Consider the following 19,598-nt stretch of genomic DNA (forward strand, 5'->3'; position numbering starts at 1 on the left):
TCGCAGTTAGGAGACCCGGGTTCACTTCCCGGGTCCTCCCTGCGTGGAGTTTGCGTGTTCTCCCCGTGTCTGCGTGGGTTTCCTCCGGGCGCTCCGGTTTCCTCCCACAGTCCAAAGACATGCAGGTTAGGTGGATTGGTGATTCTAAATTGGCCCTAGTGTGTGCTTGGTGTGTGGGTGTGTTTGTGTGTGTCCTGCGGTGGGTTGGCACCCTGCCCGGGATTGGTTCCTGCCTTGTGCCCTGTGTTGGCTGGGATTGGCTCCAGCAGACCCCCGTGACCCTGTGTTCGGATTCAGCGGGTTGGATAATGGATGGATGGATGGATAGTATGAGCAATAAACCTCAAATATTGAGAATGTCAGAAAAAATAAAAGAGAGAGATAATCAAATGAAGCCAAACTTCTGTGAGGTTATATAAATCAATTTGTTATTCTTGGCCAAACCCCCTAATCAGCTGTGCCTGGCTGCAAATGGAGTTCTCAGTGGTCGGCCCAGCTCACAGTTATGTAATACTCCATAATAAGCATCACATAATATAAATTCAGGATGACAAATATATATTAACATGCACATATTGCCACATATTCATAATATATTCATTAAGAATTTTCTTCTAATGGTCATTAAAAAATTAAATATAGTGAAGAGGAAAACAAAAGCCTGTTAATATATGCATATTGTATTGTTGATTACTTTTTTTGTAGCTCTGAAATAGCATAAAATTTATAAGGTACATAATTGTTCCTCATTTACGAAAGTAATAAAATATATACTGACTGAACAAATTATTAGGAACATTATACTAACACTGGATAGGGCCTCCTTTTGATGTTAAAACAGAGTCAGTTTTTCATGGCATGGATTCCACAAGATGCTGGAAACATTCCTTTGTGATTCTGGTCCATGGTGACATGATTGCAAATTCTGTGGATTTGTCATCTACACGTTCATGCTTCAAATTTCCTGTTCTACCACTTCCCAAAGGTGTTCTATTGGATTGAGATACGGTGACTGGGGAGTCCACTGAAGAACACTGAACTTAGTCTTCTGCTCATGAAGCCAGTTTGAAATTACTTTTGCTGTGTAACACGGTGCATTATTATACTGGAAGTAGCTATAAGAAGATTGGTAATTGTGGCCATGAAGGGATGCACATGGTCATCAACAATACTCAAAAAGGTCGTGGCATTCAAGGGATGATTGATTGGTACTAATGGGCCTAAAGTGTGCTAAGAAAACAATCCCCACACCACTACACCACCACCGCTAGCCTGGACCATTGACATAAGTCAGTTTGGGGTTGGGTGTATGGATTCATGCTATTGGCACCAAATTCTAACTCTACCATCTATGTTCCTCAGCAGAAATCAATATACATCAGACCAAGGTACATTTTCCCAGTCTTGAACTGTCCAGTTTTGGTGAACCTGTTCCCACTCCTGCCTCAGTTCTCTGTTTTTGGCAGATAGAAGTGGAACCCAACATGGTCTTCTGCTGTTGTAGCCCATGTGCCTTAAAGTTCAATGTTGTTCACACTGAGGTAATTTTCTGCTCACCACAGTTGGAAAGTGTGGTTATGTGAAATACTGAAGTCATTCTGTCATCTCAAACCAGTCTGGTCATTCTCCTCTGACATCTCTTGTCAATAAGGCGTTTCCTTCTGCAGAACAGCTACTCAATGCATGTTTTTTGTTTTTAGCACCATTCTGAGTAAACTCTAGAGACTGTTGTGTGTGAAAATCCCAGTTGGTCTGCAGTTAGTAAATACTCAAATCAACCCAACTTGCACGAACAATCATGCCACAGTCAAAATCACTGAGATCCTGTATTTTCCACATTCTGGAATTTGATGTGAACATTAAGTGACACTTCTGACCTGTATCTGCATGGTTTGATGTGCTTCTCCCACATGATTGGCTGTTTAGATAACTGCATGGATAACCATGCAGGTGACATCACTAGAGCTAAAAGATCACGCCTAAAGCTGTCCAGTCATAAGCATGTACAGCACATTGGTTTCCATGGAATGTATTTCAGGACTCTTCTACACAGTCAAGATTTCTTTGTTTTTTTCTGGAGATCCATCCATCCATCCATTATCCATACACTAAGGCTGGGTTGTATAGATTGCCATATCCTTACTAAGGAATTCATGTGTAAAGTGGAATGTAGCATTTGTTCGTATTTTTTAATATACTGTACTTCTAATTTAAGAATTGTCAATTACCCTTTGTGTCTTCTATTCCATTTACATATTTGTAAAATGTATTTTTTCTCTCTAAAGGACGGTGAATCTTTTAACATTTTTATTGTCACTGTTAAATTTTGTTTTCTCTTTTTAATAGTAGGCAGTCTTTTAATTTTGTCTTCTTATCTCAGTGTTTGACACATCTTATCTAATTTACCTTCACTAACCCGAGGCATTATTTATCTTTGGACTTACCCCACATTTCATCAGCCGTATCGGATAGCAGCAGACCTTCACATTTTAACTGCCTTAATTCATCTTTCATCTCCCTTTAGTCTTCCCCTTTTTTGAAGTAGCAGACAGCTGGCCTGGAGCTTCTATTCCATGGTCTGATTTATTTCAAAATGTATACTCTATGGTCTCAGTGATTTATTTCTGAACTGCTAGATCTCACCTAATATTTAACATGAATATATATATTGAGGGTGGCAGTGGTTAGCATTTGTACTTTATAGAACTAGGTTCCCTGGTTCAAATCTTGGCCCGTATGAGGTTTACCTGTTCTCCCTTTGTCTGACTGTATTTCATTCCACACCCCATAGATGTGCAGATTAGGATAGAACTGGCTGTCTGTAAGTAAATGTGTGCATCCATGGGAAAATGCCATGCAACAGACTGGCACTCCATCTAGGGTTCGATTCTACCTTGCACTGAATTCTTTAGAGATAAGCATTGACTCTCCACAACCCAGAATCGGATTTAGAAAATGAATATACAATTGGAAATATCCTCCATCTGTTGGAACATTTAAAATCAGCTCCTTCTCAATGTGTCCTGTCTGCTTTGAGTTTGGCATACATTTTGGCCTTGTCTCTGAGCCATAAGGTTGCTGCCTCAAACCTTGTGTGACCCTAAGGAGTAACTTAACCTGTTTGTACCTCACCATTAAATGTTTCTGTAAAGGACATTGAAGCTGTGCTATTCTAATAGGGAAGTGTGGTGGCATTACATGGATGCTGTTATGATCTTGATTTATTTTGAAATTTTTTATAGCATTTTCCAACAAACTGTTGTACATTCGTTTTTTTTTTGTTTTGTTTTGTTTTGCTGATAGAAATATGGAGAATTCTCACACCATTTCCCTATGAAGAAAATTATTTAATGTAGTTAGATTATTTTTTGCCTATTTCATATTCTTATGGATACCACCGTTTTTGTCTTAGTAACCATATTTTGGCTAAGCTCAAATGACCATACGCAGTGTGTGATGCCAGCTATGCGTCTCTTGGTATAAAGCTTGGTACTTTCATGTCCAGGTCACCCAAGATTGTGGATATAAACAAATTCTTTGAAAGTGTGCATATTTGAATTTATGGAACAATTAACCTTTGTCTTTGTGTTTAGAACTTGTTGACAGATTGGCCTGATTTTTCATTAACAAACTTTGTCACATATTTTGCCAAGTTTCACATCTCCAATAAAACTAACTGCCTCCAGTCAGAACAGATGTCATCTTGAGAGTCATTTTGATATGAAGCAGGGCAACTAAATGTCAAAATAAAGTAAAATTTTATTTTCAATTGATTTCTCATTGGGGTGAGCACTTCCCACTCCTGTCAACCCGTAGTTATAAAATTTACTGTGTTTCTTTGCAAAAAAATGGGAAGGTTTTACTTTTGTACTTCTCAGCATATTAGACTTATCCTCATGTGCCCAAAAAATTATATTTCAAAGAGCATAATAAAGGAGAATATCCATCCATTCATTTCTTAACCCATTTATCCAGGGCAGGGTCATAGGGAAGCTGGAACCTCTCCTCACAATCATGGGACACAAGACAAGAACAACACTGGGACAGGGCACCTGTCCTGTCCTTCACAGTCAGACTGAAATTCCATCCATCCATCCATTATCCAACCCACTATATCCTAACACAGAGTCACGGGGGTCTGCTGGAGCCAATCCCAGCCAGCACAGGGTGCAAGGCAGGAACAAATCCCGGGCAGGGCGCCAGCCCACCACAGGGCACACACACACACACACACACACACCCACACACCAAGCATACACTAGGGTCAATTTAGGATTGCTAATGCACCTAACCTGCATGTCTTTGGACTGTGGGAGGAAACCAGAGCAACCAGAGGAAACCCACGCAGACACAGGGAGAACATGCAAACTCCACGCAGGGAGGACCCAGGAAGCGAACCCAGGTATCCGAACTGCGAGGCAGCAGCGCTACCACTGCGCCACAGACAGAAATTGCACCTCTGATTTGCTTTTCTGACAAGCTCCCTGACATTTCTTCTCAGCCTAATAAAACAGATTTGTGACAACTGTGAAACTTTTTCATATTTTTTACAACATGTAAAACAGTAAATCTGATGTATCTCAGATATGAAGTACAGAATTAAATCTAGGCTGAACTTTAGAAAAGGTGAGGGCACAACCCAGTGCATATATTTATTTAAGAGGTAGTAATTGGAAACTCACTACAATTATATGTAAGACATGGTCTCAGGATAGAGCTGGCCAAAAATCAATTTATTTTTATTAAACATATTTTCATTCAACATGCTTCCACAATATTTATTAATGCAAACACTACCAGATAAGTGCAAAACCATCAGACACGGTATAAATCATGATAGATAGATAGATAGATAGATAGATAGATAGATAGATAGATAGATAGATAGATAGATAGATAGATAGATAGATAGATAGATAGATAGATAGATAGATAGATAGATAGATAGATAGATGTGAATTGAGAAATGTTGGTGATTTTTTATTTTCATTAGAAACAATCTGATTGCAAATGGTCTAGATCTTGATCTTTCAAGTTGTGCATATATAGTTGTCTTTTAGCTCTAACTTAGTATAATTGCCAAGCAAACAAAAGTGTTAGTTGTTTTTCAACCAGTCATTGAAATGGGCAAACCACATGATGGCCATTGTATGATTATTAGCGTTGGAGGCAGTGATTCTGAAACTGTTGCCCTCTTGGGATTTTCATTCACCACAGTCTCTGGGGTATTATGGTGCAATACCCAATAACATTCCAATAACCAATAACAGAGCAGCAGACAGAAGAAAGAATGCCCAGGTATATTCACACTAGCAGAATGGCCAAAACAATTTAAACAACTACTCTTTATATCAGTGATGTGCAGAAATGTCACCTCAGAATAAACAAAGCATTGAACCTTGAAGTGGATCGACTAAAGTTAATGGATCACCGAAATTGGAAATGTGAAGACTAGAAAAATGCTGTCTAATCTGATGAATCTTCATTAGTGCTGCAACTTTCTGATGGCAGGGTCAGAACCTGGTGTAAACAGCATGAATCTTGTGACTTTGTAATTTGTGAAATATCTGACCACTTCACAATGCTAATTTTTTTTAGTTGCAAGATGTTTGTGGGTTTTCATGCATGTACAGCATTTTATGGATTTGATGTGGTGATAAATGTAGGAGTGTACTTTTTTTCCATACAACATCGTTGTTAATTTAGATTATGAGAATGAATATACCATGTCAATTTTATGTGTCATTTGTTCAATTATATCACTTTTACCTGCAGGTATTGTTTGCATGAAGAGCTCTTTGCCTGTATAAATATGTTGAAAAAGTCAAACATTTGTCTATGGGGTGCACTTACTTTTCACATGACTGTTCCCCACCAATACCCCTAAAATTGTCATATCCTTGAAAAAAAACACAAGAAATATATAAAATATGAACCTGTCTGTGTGCAATGTATGCTTTTTTATTAAAGTTAATATGTCCTCAGAAACTGATCTATCAGTTCAGAGTGCTGCAGGAGGGAGATTGCCCCTAAATGTTGTCTAGAAAGTGGATAGATAGATGGATTATAGAATAATTTTCATTGCTGTTCAAATCTAAATGGCTTTTGAGATCTACAGGTATGAATATCTTTGATGTAAAGATTTCACTATTTTAAATGAACAATATATTCTTTAGATTTTAACTTATAGCACTGATTTTATTATGAATTCTTTAGTGACCATGAATAGGATTAAGGGTATTTGATAATGGGTGAATGAATGGATTGGTATTATGAACTGGGCAAGGCAGAATTTGAGGACATGTATATTAAAATATTAACATTTTCTCTACTTTTTTCTGCCTAGACATTTGGTGCTACTGACTGGGAGGTGTTCCAGATTGGTCAAAGAGTCTTTTTGGCTGTGGCTAACAGTCAAAATTATGATCAGCAAGGAGTGAGCTCATATGCCATAAACTCCACCATTTATGAGATGAACATCACAGCACAGATGTTTGTCAAATTTCAGGATATTGAAACATACAGGTAAAATCGTTTGATTGCTTTTCAAAACATATATGTGTACAATGCATAGTTTAAGTTTTTATTTCATAAATAAATCATTTGCCAGAAATGCATAAACTAGCCCAAAATGTCCCTATCTAACAAATTAAACCCTTTGTCTGATTCTCCATTTGTCTACTATGATGACAGCAAGCAGTGCACACTGGCTATGTAGCACTTAAAAAAACAAAAAAATATTTACAAGGCAGACTCACTATTCAAAAGGCAGGAAAAACACTCAAGGTCTCAGCAACTGTACTTGAATTTTAAAGATAAAACATCTAATTACGTTATTTAAGACCGGATTTGTGTTGTTGATAGCCACTTTTTGTATTGGGGGGCATCTTGGGATGGTACAAAGCACACATTATTTGTTTAGACAATAGTTTGTGCAATAACATTTTTCTGTAATGTTCAGGAACACACAAAACAGCCTTTGGTTCTGACATGCATTAAGTCTCAAAGGCAAGCTGCTAGTGTGATTTTAAATCATTCTTTCAAGAATTTATTGTTTTTAAAGTTCTTACTATTTAATGTTAACCAACACTGGTTCTCACTGTGCACTGTTAAAATTTAAACTCTTTCATGTTCATTTTTAAAATGCTCATATAATACCTTGTTTAAGAATAATGTTATACCTTAAATAAAAGCTACTATTTTAATGGCTTTGTTCCTTTATATATTTGTCTCTTTTAAAATGGACAAATCTGCAGTAGAAGTCTTAATAAGAAATGACTTGCATTTTTTCATCAGTGCAGTCGACTGGGAATTTTTTACATTGGGAGAAGATAAGTTCCTGGTGGTGGCAAACTCATTTGATGGCAAAACATTTTCTTTAAACAGCGTTATATACAGGTGAGTACAAAAACGAATGTCTGAGGTGAGCCATATTGGAATAATCATTCATCTGTCTGTCACCATTATGTGTAGCACCTTTCATAAAGTGCAACAGAGGGCAAAGGCAGCATGGGATCTGTGAGTCAGGCAGCACTTTGGGGAGAAAAGGATAAGGGAGGAAAGTAAATGACAATGAGTCAATGTTAGAATGTCTTTTATAAGGTATACACAAGAGCCTTTTGATCTGAAACACTAAGATGTAAGGAAATTCACTCACTGACCTCAGAAGAAAATTATAGAAAGTGGACTCCACATAGCTGGACATTTCATTGCTGAGGAGAGTGTAACAAGATGGTTGATTGAGCTTTAGATCACCTCATCACACATCTGTGTGAAATGTGGGTTAAAGATATAAGCAGGTGGTCAGGGCACAGCTTAGAGCACTCTCAACTACAGCAGCAGCTTTACTGGAATTCAATTGCATATCTTTCTCTTCTCCTTCTTTTTCTCTCTCTCTCTCTCTCTCTTTCTTTTTCTTCCTATTCACCTTCACTCCAAGCTTTGTCCACCTTCTCCCATCTTTGATCTCGGAGTAGTGGCAGCTGACTCCTTTTATAGGGCACCCGGAAGTGCTCCAGGTGTCTGACAGTACAGTACTTCCAGATGTGGTGGAAGTGCTGCCACACAGGGCACAACAGTATCTGCAGTACCCCTTGGCAGTGCCCACAGAACCCAACAGGGCTTCACCAAACTCCAACTCCCATGGAGCCCTCTGGGGGTCTGAAGCACTGCTACAACCCAGGGGGGGCTGCCATCTATCACTAAAGAGGAGGCACAGCTCTAGATATGTTTTCTCCATATGGTCATTCACACCTCACTCAGCTTTTAGGATCAGTAGTCAAACACTACCAAATGCACAGAATAGAAATGATCTTGTAGTAATCTTCTGTCTCCTTGAACCACTTTGTTGTTCTCCTCTCACTTCAATGTGTAGTTTTTGCCAGGATGGAGGAGCATAGATAGGTGGCATGAATGGACAAATGGCAGTGAAGGATAGTAGTGTAGCAAAGATCTAGGATGTTAACACCTCAAGTGGGAAAGACAATATTCTGGTAATATTTTGGTTGTACTTTATTGATATTGACTTGATGCAATGATTAATATTGGTCTGGGATAAGTCGTTTCATAATTATGGATTATAACCCATCAAAGTTGACACCAATATAGCACTTAGTGAATTAAATTACATACAGTAAGCTGCTGTCATAGTGATGTTATAATTTGGTTTGCATCCTTGTGTTAATTTTTAATTTGACATTTGCAGTATTTTTATGACTCCATTTTGTCTCACCACATTTACTGATCATTTTTTGTCTCATCACATGTCTTGCCATCTTCTCTAACTGATTACATGACATTATGATGAGCACTGTGATATCACTTTAGCTTTTCTACAGAAGATGGAAGCACTCAGCTCACAGTATTTATGTTTTGGAGTAATATAAAACCAAAATTTGGTTCATAAAGTAATAGTTTTGATTAGGATATATAGTGTTTAGAATTTGGATATTTGTCCATTTATTTCTTATTTTGTGTTACAGTTATTATTTTGGTATTCAGCCCCTGTAGCATGGCTAAAATCTCTTATCCCCAGTTAATGATCTTTGCTAATCTCTCTTTACATTAAAAGAAAAATCATCTTTTTTTATAGCTGGAGAGTCCCAAAGCACGTACCTCCCAAAAGCACTTGCAAAAATGTTCACAAGAGGGGGAAATTCCATCAAAAACCCGGCACTAGATACAAAAAGGGTCTCATAGGATTGCCATAAAATACAAGATTAATTTTTCACAAAAATTCTTTGCACTAACAATGAAGCTTTGTGGAGCAAAAAGGCAGTAGGATTTTCCCAAAATAATAAGGCAATGCAAAGTAACAGAAGTCCCAATAGAGAAAGTCAAAATGAAGTCAAAAATGGAGAATAAAGTCAAAGATTGAAAATGACAGTAAACATAAAAGATCACAGTAACTCATCACTCCCTAGCACTTTCAATATGAACTGCCAGGAACTGTGGAAAACCTTCTGAATCTACAGGGTGAAGGGAAGTTCCTGGCAGTGACTGGCAGGTGGCCACCTGCCACAACATACATGGAACATCACACAGGCATAGAAAACTAAGCAGACAGTTAAATAAAGTACCATAAACATACCTCAACAACTCAAAATTGAACAAAAAAAATACATGAAACTGGACTTTAAACCCCAGCTAGGGGAGAATCCCTGGAAGAGATATAACACTTTTTGGGATGAGCTTTTGCCATCAGGCAGAATAGACAACTGATGAAAAATCCCTCTGCAGCTGAAAGGTGAAAATGAGGTGTAGAGATGCAAGCAAATCTTCACCTTAGCTTGTTTATCAGAAAACATACATTGCCAGCTTTTATGAGGAACATGAGATACATAGAAAATCTATCTGACTGAGTCCGGTCTTTTAAAATCCAACACACTGACATTACTGATGAACCATTAATGGATTAGCCTCCCTCTGAATTAATCATCAATGTTAACAAAAGGATGGGAAGTGGAGTGGGAGGTGATTACGTTGTTTCAGATTCACCAGGAGGCCATGTCATCTTCCATGCTTCCACTGATTTTTTTGAGTAGTGAAGAATCTCATTAATAAATAATCATGAAAAAAATGTTTATTGAATCCCCAGTTTGGTATGGAGAGGCAATTGTAATTTTTGTAAAATGGCCAGTAATTCATTATTCACTACAGTTTCATTTATAGATGAGTGTTCAATGGTTACCATAGCAATCTTTCACCACTCCTTACTAGAGCCCAGATTAAAATTCAAGGCTTTATTTATGTATTCCTAAGTGCTCCACATAGACACATTGTGAGGAACAGCTAATGAACAAGGCAAATGACTCTACAGAGATATAGTTGCGTTCTAGGCTCTGTGTTGATCATACAAGGTTCATAAAAAGTGTTTTTCCAAGCAAACTTTATTCTTCAAGTTGTGGAAGCAGTTTTGGAGTCTTTTAACAAGAGGCAAAGAGAAAGGAAAAATTCATTTTCAACAAAACACGTGTCTGTCATCTCAGATTTAATAAAATTAAAAGGTACCTTCAACAGAGTTGCTCTTCTGGAAAGAACCAGTAAGGGCCGTTCAACTCATCTTGATATCTAGTTAAGACGTCGCAGTTCCTGAAAAATGCTAATTTTAAGCCATTTGTGGACCAAATTTTGTGCAGAAAATTACACCCTAATGATAGAGATTAAACCAACAGTTGTCTTCAGAAAAAATGATCAGAAGGTCTTGAAGTGCATGCCACATCCACTGACCCCAGGGATTCATTCCATAAAGGAATACGAGGGGTGAAAGTTACTCCTTTTCACAAAACCTCAAAAAATGGGGATCAGTTATATAGGCAAATGAGAACATTTAGATTTTAAACATTTAAATTGAAGCATACATTTTAATATATTTAAAATAATGCTAATAATATATATTAATATACTTCAAATATGTGAAGCAGCTGTTCTTGTTTATTTTGTATTCTAACCTCATGAAGTATATCATTACTTTACTTATGAACACCCCAAATTAGGGCCGTTTACTCTAATTCAGAGTTTTTAATTCCTGGTTTTTTTTCTACTTGAAGATGAGTAGAAGAGGGAGGGCATATTGGTTTTGGAAAGGCTTCTGTGTTGCATGTTCTTGGGTTAATACTTGATTTTTGCTATATTGCATTTATTATCTTGAGAATTTTTTGATTTATGACAAAGTAACTGAAGGTAAGCTAAATTGTAAAAAAAAACGATTGCATAATAATGTGAGGCAACTAAAGCATTTTTTTAACACAATCCCTTCATTTCAGGGGCTCAAAAGTAATTGGACAAATTAAATAACTGGAAATAAAATGTTCATTTCTAATACTTGGTTGAAAACACTTTGCTGGCAATGACAGCCTGAAGTCTTGAACTCATGTACATCTCCAGATGCTGGGTTTCCTCCTTTTTAATGCTCTGCCAGGCCTTTACTGCAGCGGCTTTCAGTTGCTGTTTGTTTGTGGGCCTTTCTGTCCGAAGTTTAGTCTCAATTGGGTTAAGATCAGGTGACTGACTTGGCCATTCAAGAATTTTCCACTTCTTTGCTTTAATAAATTCCTGGGTTGCTTTGGCTGTAGGTTTTGGGTCATTGTCCATCTGTGTCATGAAACGCCACCCAATCAATTTGACTGCATTTAGCTGGATTTGATCAGACAGTATGTCTCTGAACACCTCAGAATTCATTCGGCTGCTTCTGTCCTGTGTCACATCATCAATAAACACTAGTGTCCCAGTGCCACTGGCAGCCATGCACGCCCAAGCCATCACACTGCCTCCACCGTGTTTTACAGATGATGTGGTATGCTTTGGATAATGAGCTGTTCCACGCCTTCTTCATACTTTTTTCTTGCCATCATTCTGGTAGAGGTTGATCTTGATTTCATCTGTCCAAAGAATGTTTTTCCAGAACTGTGCTGGCTTTTTTAGATGTTCTTTAGCAAAGTCCAATCTAGCCTTTCTATTCTTGAGGTTTATGAGTGGCTTGCACCTTGCAGTGCACCCTCTGTATTTACTTTCATGCAGTCTTCTATTTATGGTAGACTTGGATATCGATACGCCTACCCCCTGGAGAGTGTTGTTCACTTGGTTGGCTGTTGTGAAGGGGTTTCTCTTCACCATGGAAATGATTCTGCGATCATCCACCACTGTTGTCTTCCGTGGACGTCCAGGTCTTTCTGCGTTGCTGAGTTCACCAGTGCTTGCTTTCTTTCTCAGGATGTACCAAGCTGTAGATTTTGCCACTCGTAATATTGTAGCAATTTCTCGGATGGGTTTTTTCTGTTTTCGCAGCTTAAGGATGGCTTCTTTCACCTGCATGGAGAGCTCCTTTGACCGCATGTTGTCTGTTCACAGCAAAATCTTCCACATGCAAGCACAACACCTCAAATCAACTCCAGGCCTTTTATCTGCTTAATTGATAATGACATAACAACGGACTTGCCCACACCTGCCCATGAAATAGCCTTTGAGTCAATTGTCCAATTACTTTTGAGCCCCTGAAAGGAAGGGATTGTGTTAAAAAATGCTTTAGTTGCCTCACATTTTTATGCAAGACATAATTCAGTGGGGTTTTGTTCACCCCACTGAATTAAAGCTGAAAGTCTGCACCTCAACTGCATCTGAGTTGTTTCATTTAAAATTCATTGTGGTAACGTACAGAACCAAAATTAGAAAAAAGTTGTCTCTGTCCCAATATTTATGGACCTAATTGTATATCTATCTATCTATCTATCTATCTATCTGTCTATGTTTCTAGGAAAAAGAAAAAGGAATATTTACCTGGTAACTTTTTGTTGGGTCAAGCTAAAAATCTTATATAAATATAAGATTAAAAATGAACTCACCCAAGATGTTTTTTTAATGTTTAAGGTTCTCATTCATGGGAGATTAAAAGTTGAATTTGCATACTGTCAGGTCAGGTCTATTTATGGAGCGTCGCCGCACCCACCACATGACAAAACATCTCTGAATCCCAGTTGGCAACTCCAAAAGCAGACATGCAGTCCAGTCCCACCCTCCAGAAATGACCATCTATCTGCCACAGTCAGGTGTCACATGGGCGTTCCCTTAGTCTAGTCCAACCACTCAGGTCCTAAACAATGAGGATCCTTTGAGCCAGATCACCCTCAGGGAATCACGCCACATGGTTTTACTTCCATCACTGATACTCCCTCACAATGCAGGTAATGTGCCTCATTCGGGACTCCATGAGCAACCATTCGTTCGAAACAAAGTCAAAGCAATAGTACCAAAGGATTCTCCGAAGAGACACAGAGTCCAGTCTTCATCTCAGGTCACTGGATAGCATCAATGTCTCACAACCATATAGCAAAACAGGAAGCACCAGGACTCTAAAGACTTGGACCATCATCCTTTTGCAGAGATATTGGGAACGCCACACACGCCTTTCCAGAAACCTCATGACCCCACATGATCTCCCAGTCCATCTACTGACTTCATAGGAAAAGTCACCAGAAACATGAATGTCGCTGCCGAGGTAAATAAACCTCTCAACAAGGTTGACACTCTTCGCAGACAGACACAACAGTAATGGCTGTGCCAAAGAGGTCATTAAAGGCCTGGATCTTGGTTTTTATCCAGGACACTTGCAAGCCCAGACACTTGGACTTTTCGCTCAGTCTCTTGAGCGCCCCGATCAGAGCCTCCATTGACTCAGGCAAAGGTCACAGCATTGTCGGCAAAGTCAAGATCAATGAATCTTTTTTCATCAACAGATGCTCCACAGCCACTGGACCCCATGACCCTGCCCAATACCCAGTCCATTCAAACAAATGGACAGTTTAGGAGCAAAAATAAACCCCTGACAAACCCCAGAATTAATTGGGAAAGTGAAGATGTTCTGCCTCCACTCTGCACAGCACTCACAGTACCGGCCATGATGTCCAGCAACTTTGGGGGGGATCCCGCAAAGTCTCAGGATGTCCCACAGGGCAGCTAAATCAACTGAGTTGAATGCTGTACGAAAATTGACAAAGGCTGCAAAGAAACTCTGCCGATATTTACGTTTGTGCTCCATTAGAACCCTCAGTGCCAGGATGTGGTCAATGGTAGACTTCTTATGGGTAAAATCAGATTGCTCTGGCTGCTGGTAGGTGAGCAAGTGATCACGAATCCTATTGAGTATGACCCTAGCAAGGACCTTACCTGGCACCAAGAGCAGTGTTATCCCCCTGTAGTTGCCGCAATCCATGAGATCACCCTTCCCTTTCCAGACAGGGACAACAAGTCCTATTTTCCAGTCAGTTGGGAAAGTATAAACTAGCTAATCAAATAGACAGATTTTAGGTAATGTGTGATATAAATTATGTTTTATGTTCTGCAAAAAATATTTCTAGTAGTAAAACCTGAGTAGGGTGGCAACGTGGTGCAGTGCTAGCTCTGCTGCCTTACAACAAGGTGACCAAACTCAAAGTCATTGGAGCTGCATATGGAGAGTTTGCATGTCCCCATATATCTGCATAAGTTTCCTCCTGGTGTTCTGGATTCCTCCCGTGTTAGGTGGACTAGCAATGCTAAACTTGCCCTTGATGAGTGTGTATGTGTGTGTGTGTGTGTAATCACCCTGTAATGGGCTGGCATCCTGTCTAATGATTGTTTCTGGCCTTGCACACAATATTTACTGGTTTTGAAAATGAGTGGAATACATAAGCAGAAAGCATGAAAGGTGTAAATCTATCCCAGTGTTATAGAATGAGGTTGACAAGCCATGAAATCTGCATCTCAAATCAGAGATGCTCATGATTTTATGCACCATATTTGTTCACAATCTCTTCACTTCCCATAATGCGTGTCCTACTGAATAATAAAACAGCATTAGGCTAAGAACAACTGCTAGACAACAGCAGAGTGTGTTGCCTTTCCTTGGACTTACATTGAAATCTGTGGATTGTTACAGTTAAAATTTCAAACAATTTACTCACCAAGGAGCACACAAATTCTCTAGAACTGACTTCATGGAAAGTAAAAGATCCATTAGAGCATGCTGCTTGGATACACGATGGTTGGTGACTAATCACCTAGTAATTTTGACAGCCACATCATAAAGATGTTATGAGTTCATGAATCGCAAGTTTTCAGTTTTAAAAAGATGGAGAGGTGAATGTTGTAGGCTTTTCTGTGTGAATGCTTTGTGTCTCAGATTTCTGTGCTTTATGTTTTGCCAGGTGAAAACAGATTTAATAAACATAACATTTGCATAGCAGTGATCAAGCTGTAAAATAAGAGATTCAGTTCATCAGAAAGCATTTTACATTTTTTTCACTAGTTTCTGAGATTTATTTTTCTGGGTTCAAATGTATAGTATGTAAAGTCAGGTCATTTTTATACCATTTTCTAACCCGCCTAATGTAGACCAGGATTTGGAGTGTGCTACAGCCTATCTCAGCTAGCACAGGGTACAAAGCAAGAACAAACCCTGGACAGGGTGCCAGTCCATTGCAGGGTGAACACACACACACAAACCAGACACACACTAGGATCAATTTAATGTCACCAATTCCCCTAACCTGCATGTTTTTGGACAGTGAGAGGAAACCCATGCAGACACAGGGAGAACAGGCAAACTCCATGCAGGAAGGACCTGAGACAGGAACCCTGATCTCCTTACTGTGAGGCGGCAGCAGCAGCACTACCACTGTGCCACCATGCTGCCCCTTACATTAAAGTTAAAGGTCTAAATTGGACTTTATGTTTACAGCTGTTTAATTTTGTTAAATGATAAGCACAGATTTTTAAACAACATTATCATCAGAAGATCATCATGAAGTTGCTCATCAATCTTTTTCAATGCAGCAAAGGATGGATTTATCAAGTTATCCTATCTACCAATGAAATTCCACTGATGATGGTGTCATAGTGGTTAGTGTTGCTGCCTGTGTTCAGATCTCATTCTAGGCATTTCCTGTGCAGAGTTCCCACATTCTCTCAGTGTCAATTGTTTTTTCTTGGGGTATTCTGGTGTTCCCAAGGCCATCCCAAGGCCAGAGTGCTAGTCCAACTGGACACTGTAAATTAATGAAGTGTGGGTAAACATGCCCTGAGACAGACTAGCATCCTGACACACAGGAGTCAGCTTCTGTTTTGCATTACAGTGCTGCCAGGATCAGTTAAAGCTTCAGCAACCCTGCTCTGAAGTAAGAAAATGAATAGAGGGACAGATGCATTTATTTGTGCATTTTCTTCTCAGCTTTACAGTGACAGAAATATAATGATAGTTTAAGAAAACACCTTTGCTCTACATTCCAGAAAAAAGGCACACCAGCAATGCAGGATACATTCTCATATCAAATGCTCTCTCTACATTTAAGTGTTTGAGTTCATGAAGCAACTTTTAGTAATTTCTATACTTAACTGATCCCTGGAAACCCAAGTAATTCGATAACTACAGCGAATGTATATTCACAAATGAAGCACTGATAAGATATTCAGATTTAACTCTGACAGCAATGTGGCTCTTGATTGTGATCTGTAATCATCTTCTAAATAGCTATTTTTTTTAATATTGAGAACTAGGGGGCTTTGCCCCCTGCTCGCTTCACTCACCAACCCCCTGGCCAGCACTACGCACTAGCCTCTTTGCGGTTCTGCCACTGACGTATGTGGATGTGGATGTGGATGTGCAATTTAAATAGATTTTAATTTTCATGTGAAGTGTTACATTTGCATCCACGTGACGTATAACTGCCCGTGATTGCATTTCGTTTCTTTCTCTCTATTAAATAAAATGACTTTTTTGAATGTTTGGCTGTGAGATTTGTTAATTGTCTTTGCAAAAGCTAATCTAACAGGAAACCATTTTAATACGAATGGCATATCAAGATCTCCTTTGGTGTCTAATGTTACCCACGAGAGATGTACTGTATTACCTTTCCTGGAGACTTCCTTCTTTCTACATTAATTTGTGTGGTAGAAGACCGGATGGAGTTAATGGTTGTAGATATTCTAAGATATTGTAAGTTGTTGTTTTCATCTTCCACACGATCACCACCAATTGTTTCAGCATAGTCTATTGATACGCATTTAACCATTTTGTAGTGTTACCGATCGATGTTTTTGACATAAAATCGTTTGACTTCCTCGTTTCTAGGTGCTAGGATTGCTCGTGTACTCATTTTTTTCTGTTGATAACCCTTCATGATGAAATTCTTCAATAAGATTTGGACATAATACGTCTTCTTTAATTGGGAACTTAAAGTGAGGAAAACATTAAAATTTATAAGAGCTGAGAGTGCAGGAAGTGTGTCTGACAAGAGCATTCACAAGACTAAGAGGTGAGTGTACCGTGGTCTTGTTTGAAAATGGTCGCTAGGATGGTGAGACTTTTAAAAATATCATGGCAATATTCTCATCTCGCGGGACTTGAAAAAATCTTGACTTGAAATGATGACGGCCGTCTCCCAAATGGAAGCAAAGATTGCCTGCAATGCAAGGAGGACAGCCTTACCACCAGCCTGGAGAAGTTCACCCTGGATACCAGAGTTCCCTGCAGCCTTCCCTACCCTCAGCTGGTTCACCACCTGTGCAATCTCAATGAGACTCAAGAACCATGGACCCAGAGATTTCCGACATCCTACCCAGAGGATCAGTTTTAAAAGGGAAGAAATTAGCAAGGTCCTTAGTACATAAGCTCATACTGCCTTAGAATCTGTCTTTATGACTGCTTCAGACTATGGCAGTTCTATGACATTTTTAGGCACAGCTTAAATAAAAATAATAATAATAATAATAATCATAGCAGTTCAACTGGCCTTGTTCTCTTTTCAGATTACCAAAATGTTCTGTATAAATGTTTGGATGAGTGAGTTTTGTGCTTTTCCCTATTGTAGTAATGTCCACTTAATTCTTACACTGAATAAATCCAATTAAGTCTTAATGTGTACATTTACATTGTTGCATTATTGTGCTTTAAAAACACTTTAATAAAACATGCCATCTTCCTGTTTTTGTCTTTTGTAGGTGGCAAGGATATGAGGGATTTGTTCCCGTACATCGACTGCACACATTTGGCTGCACAGACTGGGAAAGGTTTAGCACTTCTAATGGCTCCTACCTCATCTATTCAAGCGCCAAAGAGTCCGTTTCAAAAGTTCTGAAACTTAAGACGTATTAATGGAGTCATTTGTGCAAAGTCCCAGAATAAACAGAACACAGCATTAAAAGTGGAACAGATGAAGGGTAACAAGGGTTAAAGCTTTTATGATGAAATCACCTAACAAAATGCTCCTGCTTCAGTATGTCTGAATCCTATGAATGCGATAACAGTAGAATAAGCTGAGTGGCTTTGGACTTGGCCTAGATCTGCAGTACCTTTTTATCAGGCAGCTCCACAGTTTGGTTATAAATAGAATTTGGACTACTGAAGACTCAACCATCTTTGCACACTGAACTTGAGACCACCAACTTGTCAGTTTTTGCCCAGCTTAATGACGGTAAAGTTACGAGGCTGCACAACATGACACAACTGCTGAAATCTCAGGAATAGTCACAATATGAGAAAGCTGGAGATGTCCTCTTTTGTATAGACAGTTATTATTATTATATTCTGAACTTTCCAAAATAAAGAAAAATATTAATGTAACATACTGTACAAAACAGAAAATGATCACTTATTAATTTTTCAAGTATTTAATTTATTGATGAATTTAAAATATTAAACAATAAAATGATTTCTATCTTGGCATATTTAATATTGTTAAATAAGCACATTATATATGCTGTGTGATACTTTTGTCTTTTGGACCGCATTGTTACAGAACATTTTGGCAGCTAGATGATCCATAAGACAACAGTCGCACAATTAAATGGGTGCTATGGGGAATTTTTAAATAACAGCAGTGTTAATTAACCAATCACTTTTCAGCAATGATTAACAAGGACTAATTATTCATATTTCATAATAATGCTCACATGATTTTGTGCGTTGATTACCAATTGTGTTAACAATCAGAATTAGTTATGCCAGTTTGGGAAGGCCATTTACTTTAATAATTAATTATGATTAATAGAAATGTTTGAAAATTAAAGCTGGTTCTCGTAGGATTGTGGAGACAAAAGATTACACTCAAGGTGCACACCAGCTGCAGAATCCCTTCAACAAGTCAGCTTTTGTTGAAGCTGCAGTGTATATTGTTATATTCTTGTTAATATAATAAATAGTAAATACTATTGAAAAATAAAAAAATGTTTTTCATTCATGGGATTGTTATTATTGTTTTCCAGCCATCCATTTTTTAACCCACTTGGGGGCATGGAAGCAGGTGTCTGTACCAGTTTTGCTCAAGGCAGGCAGCAAACCTGGGGCCTCATTTATAAACCTTTAGATGGATTCAAGTGTGAAAATATGCACATGTCAAAAAAAAGATTTATAAAACCTGGCATACGCACTGTAGTAAAAAATAAGGCAGCAGACAAGAAAATGGTTTGGGGATGGCCACCCCATATACTGAAAAATCAGCAAAATAAAAGAAGCATGTCTTTACAGATCAGAGTTCACAACTGAACTGAACTAACAGAGTAAGTCTATTCTATAAGTGTGGTAGATAGGAGGAAGAGGTGGAGTCAGGGCAGGAACTGATGTGGCAGGA

The 19,598-nt window shown here is 38.5% G+C and overlaps 1 protein-coding gene across 1 annotated transcript in view; it reads left to right on the forward strand.

Moving 5' to 3' along the window:
• Nucleotides 1-19,189, forward strand: part of LOC114656089 (thrombospondin-type laminin G domain and EAR repeat-containing protein-like) — a 167,335-nt gene extending 148,146 nt beyond the window's left edge. Inside the window, 3 exon segments of the mRNA XM_028807496.2 lie at nucleotides 6,347-6,525; nucleotides 7,297-7,398; nucleotides 17,971-19,189. Of these exon segments, the coding sequence (XP_028663329.2) occupies nucleotides 6,347-6,525; nucleotides 7,297-7,398; nucleotides 17,971-18,124 (435 nt within the window). The 3' untranslated portion in view covers nucleotides 18,125-19,189.
• Nucleotides 19,190-19,598: the final 409 nt, after the last annotated feature.

The sequence above is a fragment of the Erpetoichthys calabaricus genome, chromosome 8 (assembly GCF_900747795.2).
Source record: "Erpetoichthys calabaricus chromosome 8, fErpCal1.3, whole genome shotgun sequence".
Classification (NCBI taxonomy): Eukaryota; Metazoa; Chordata; class Cladistia; order Polypteriformes; family Polypteridae; genus Erpetoichthys; species Erpetoichthys calabaricus.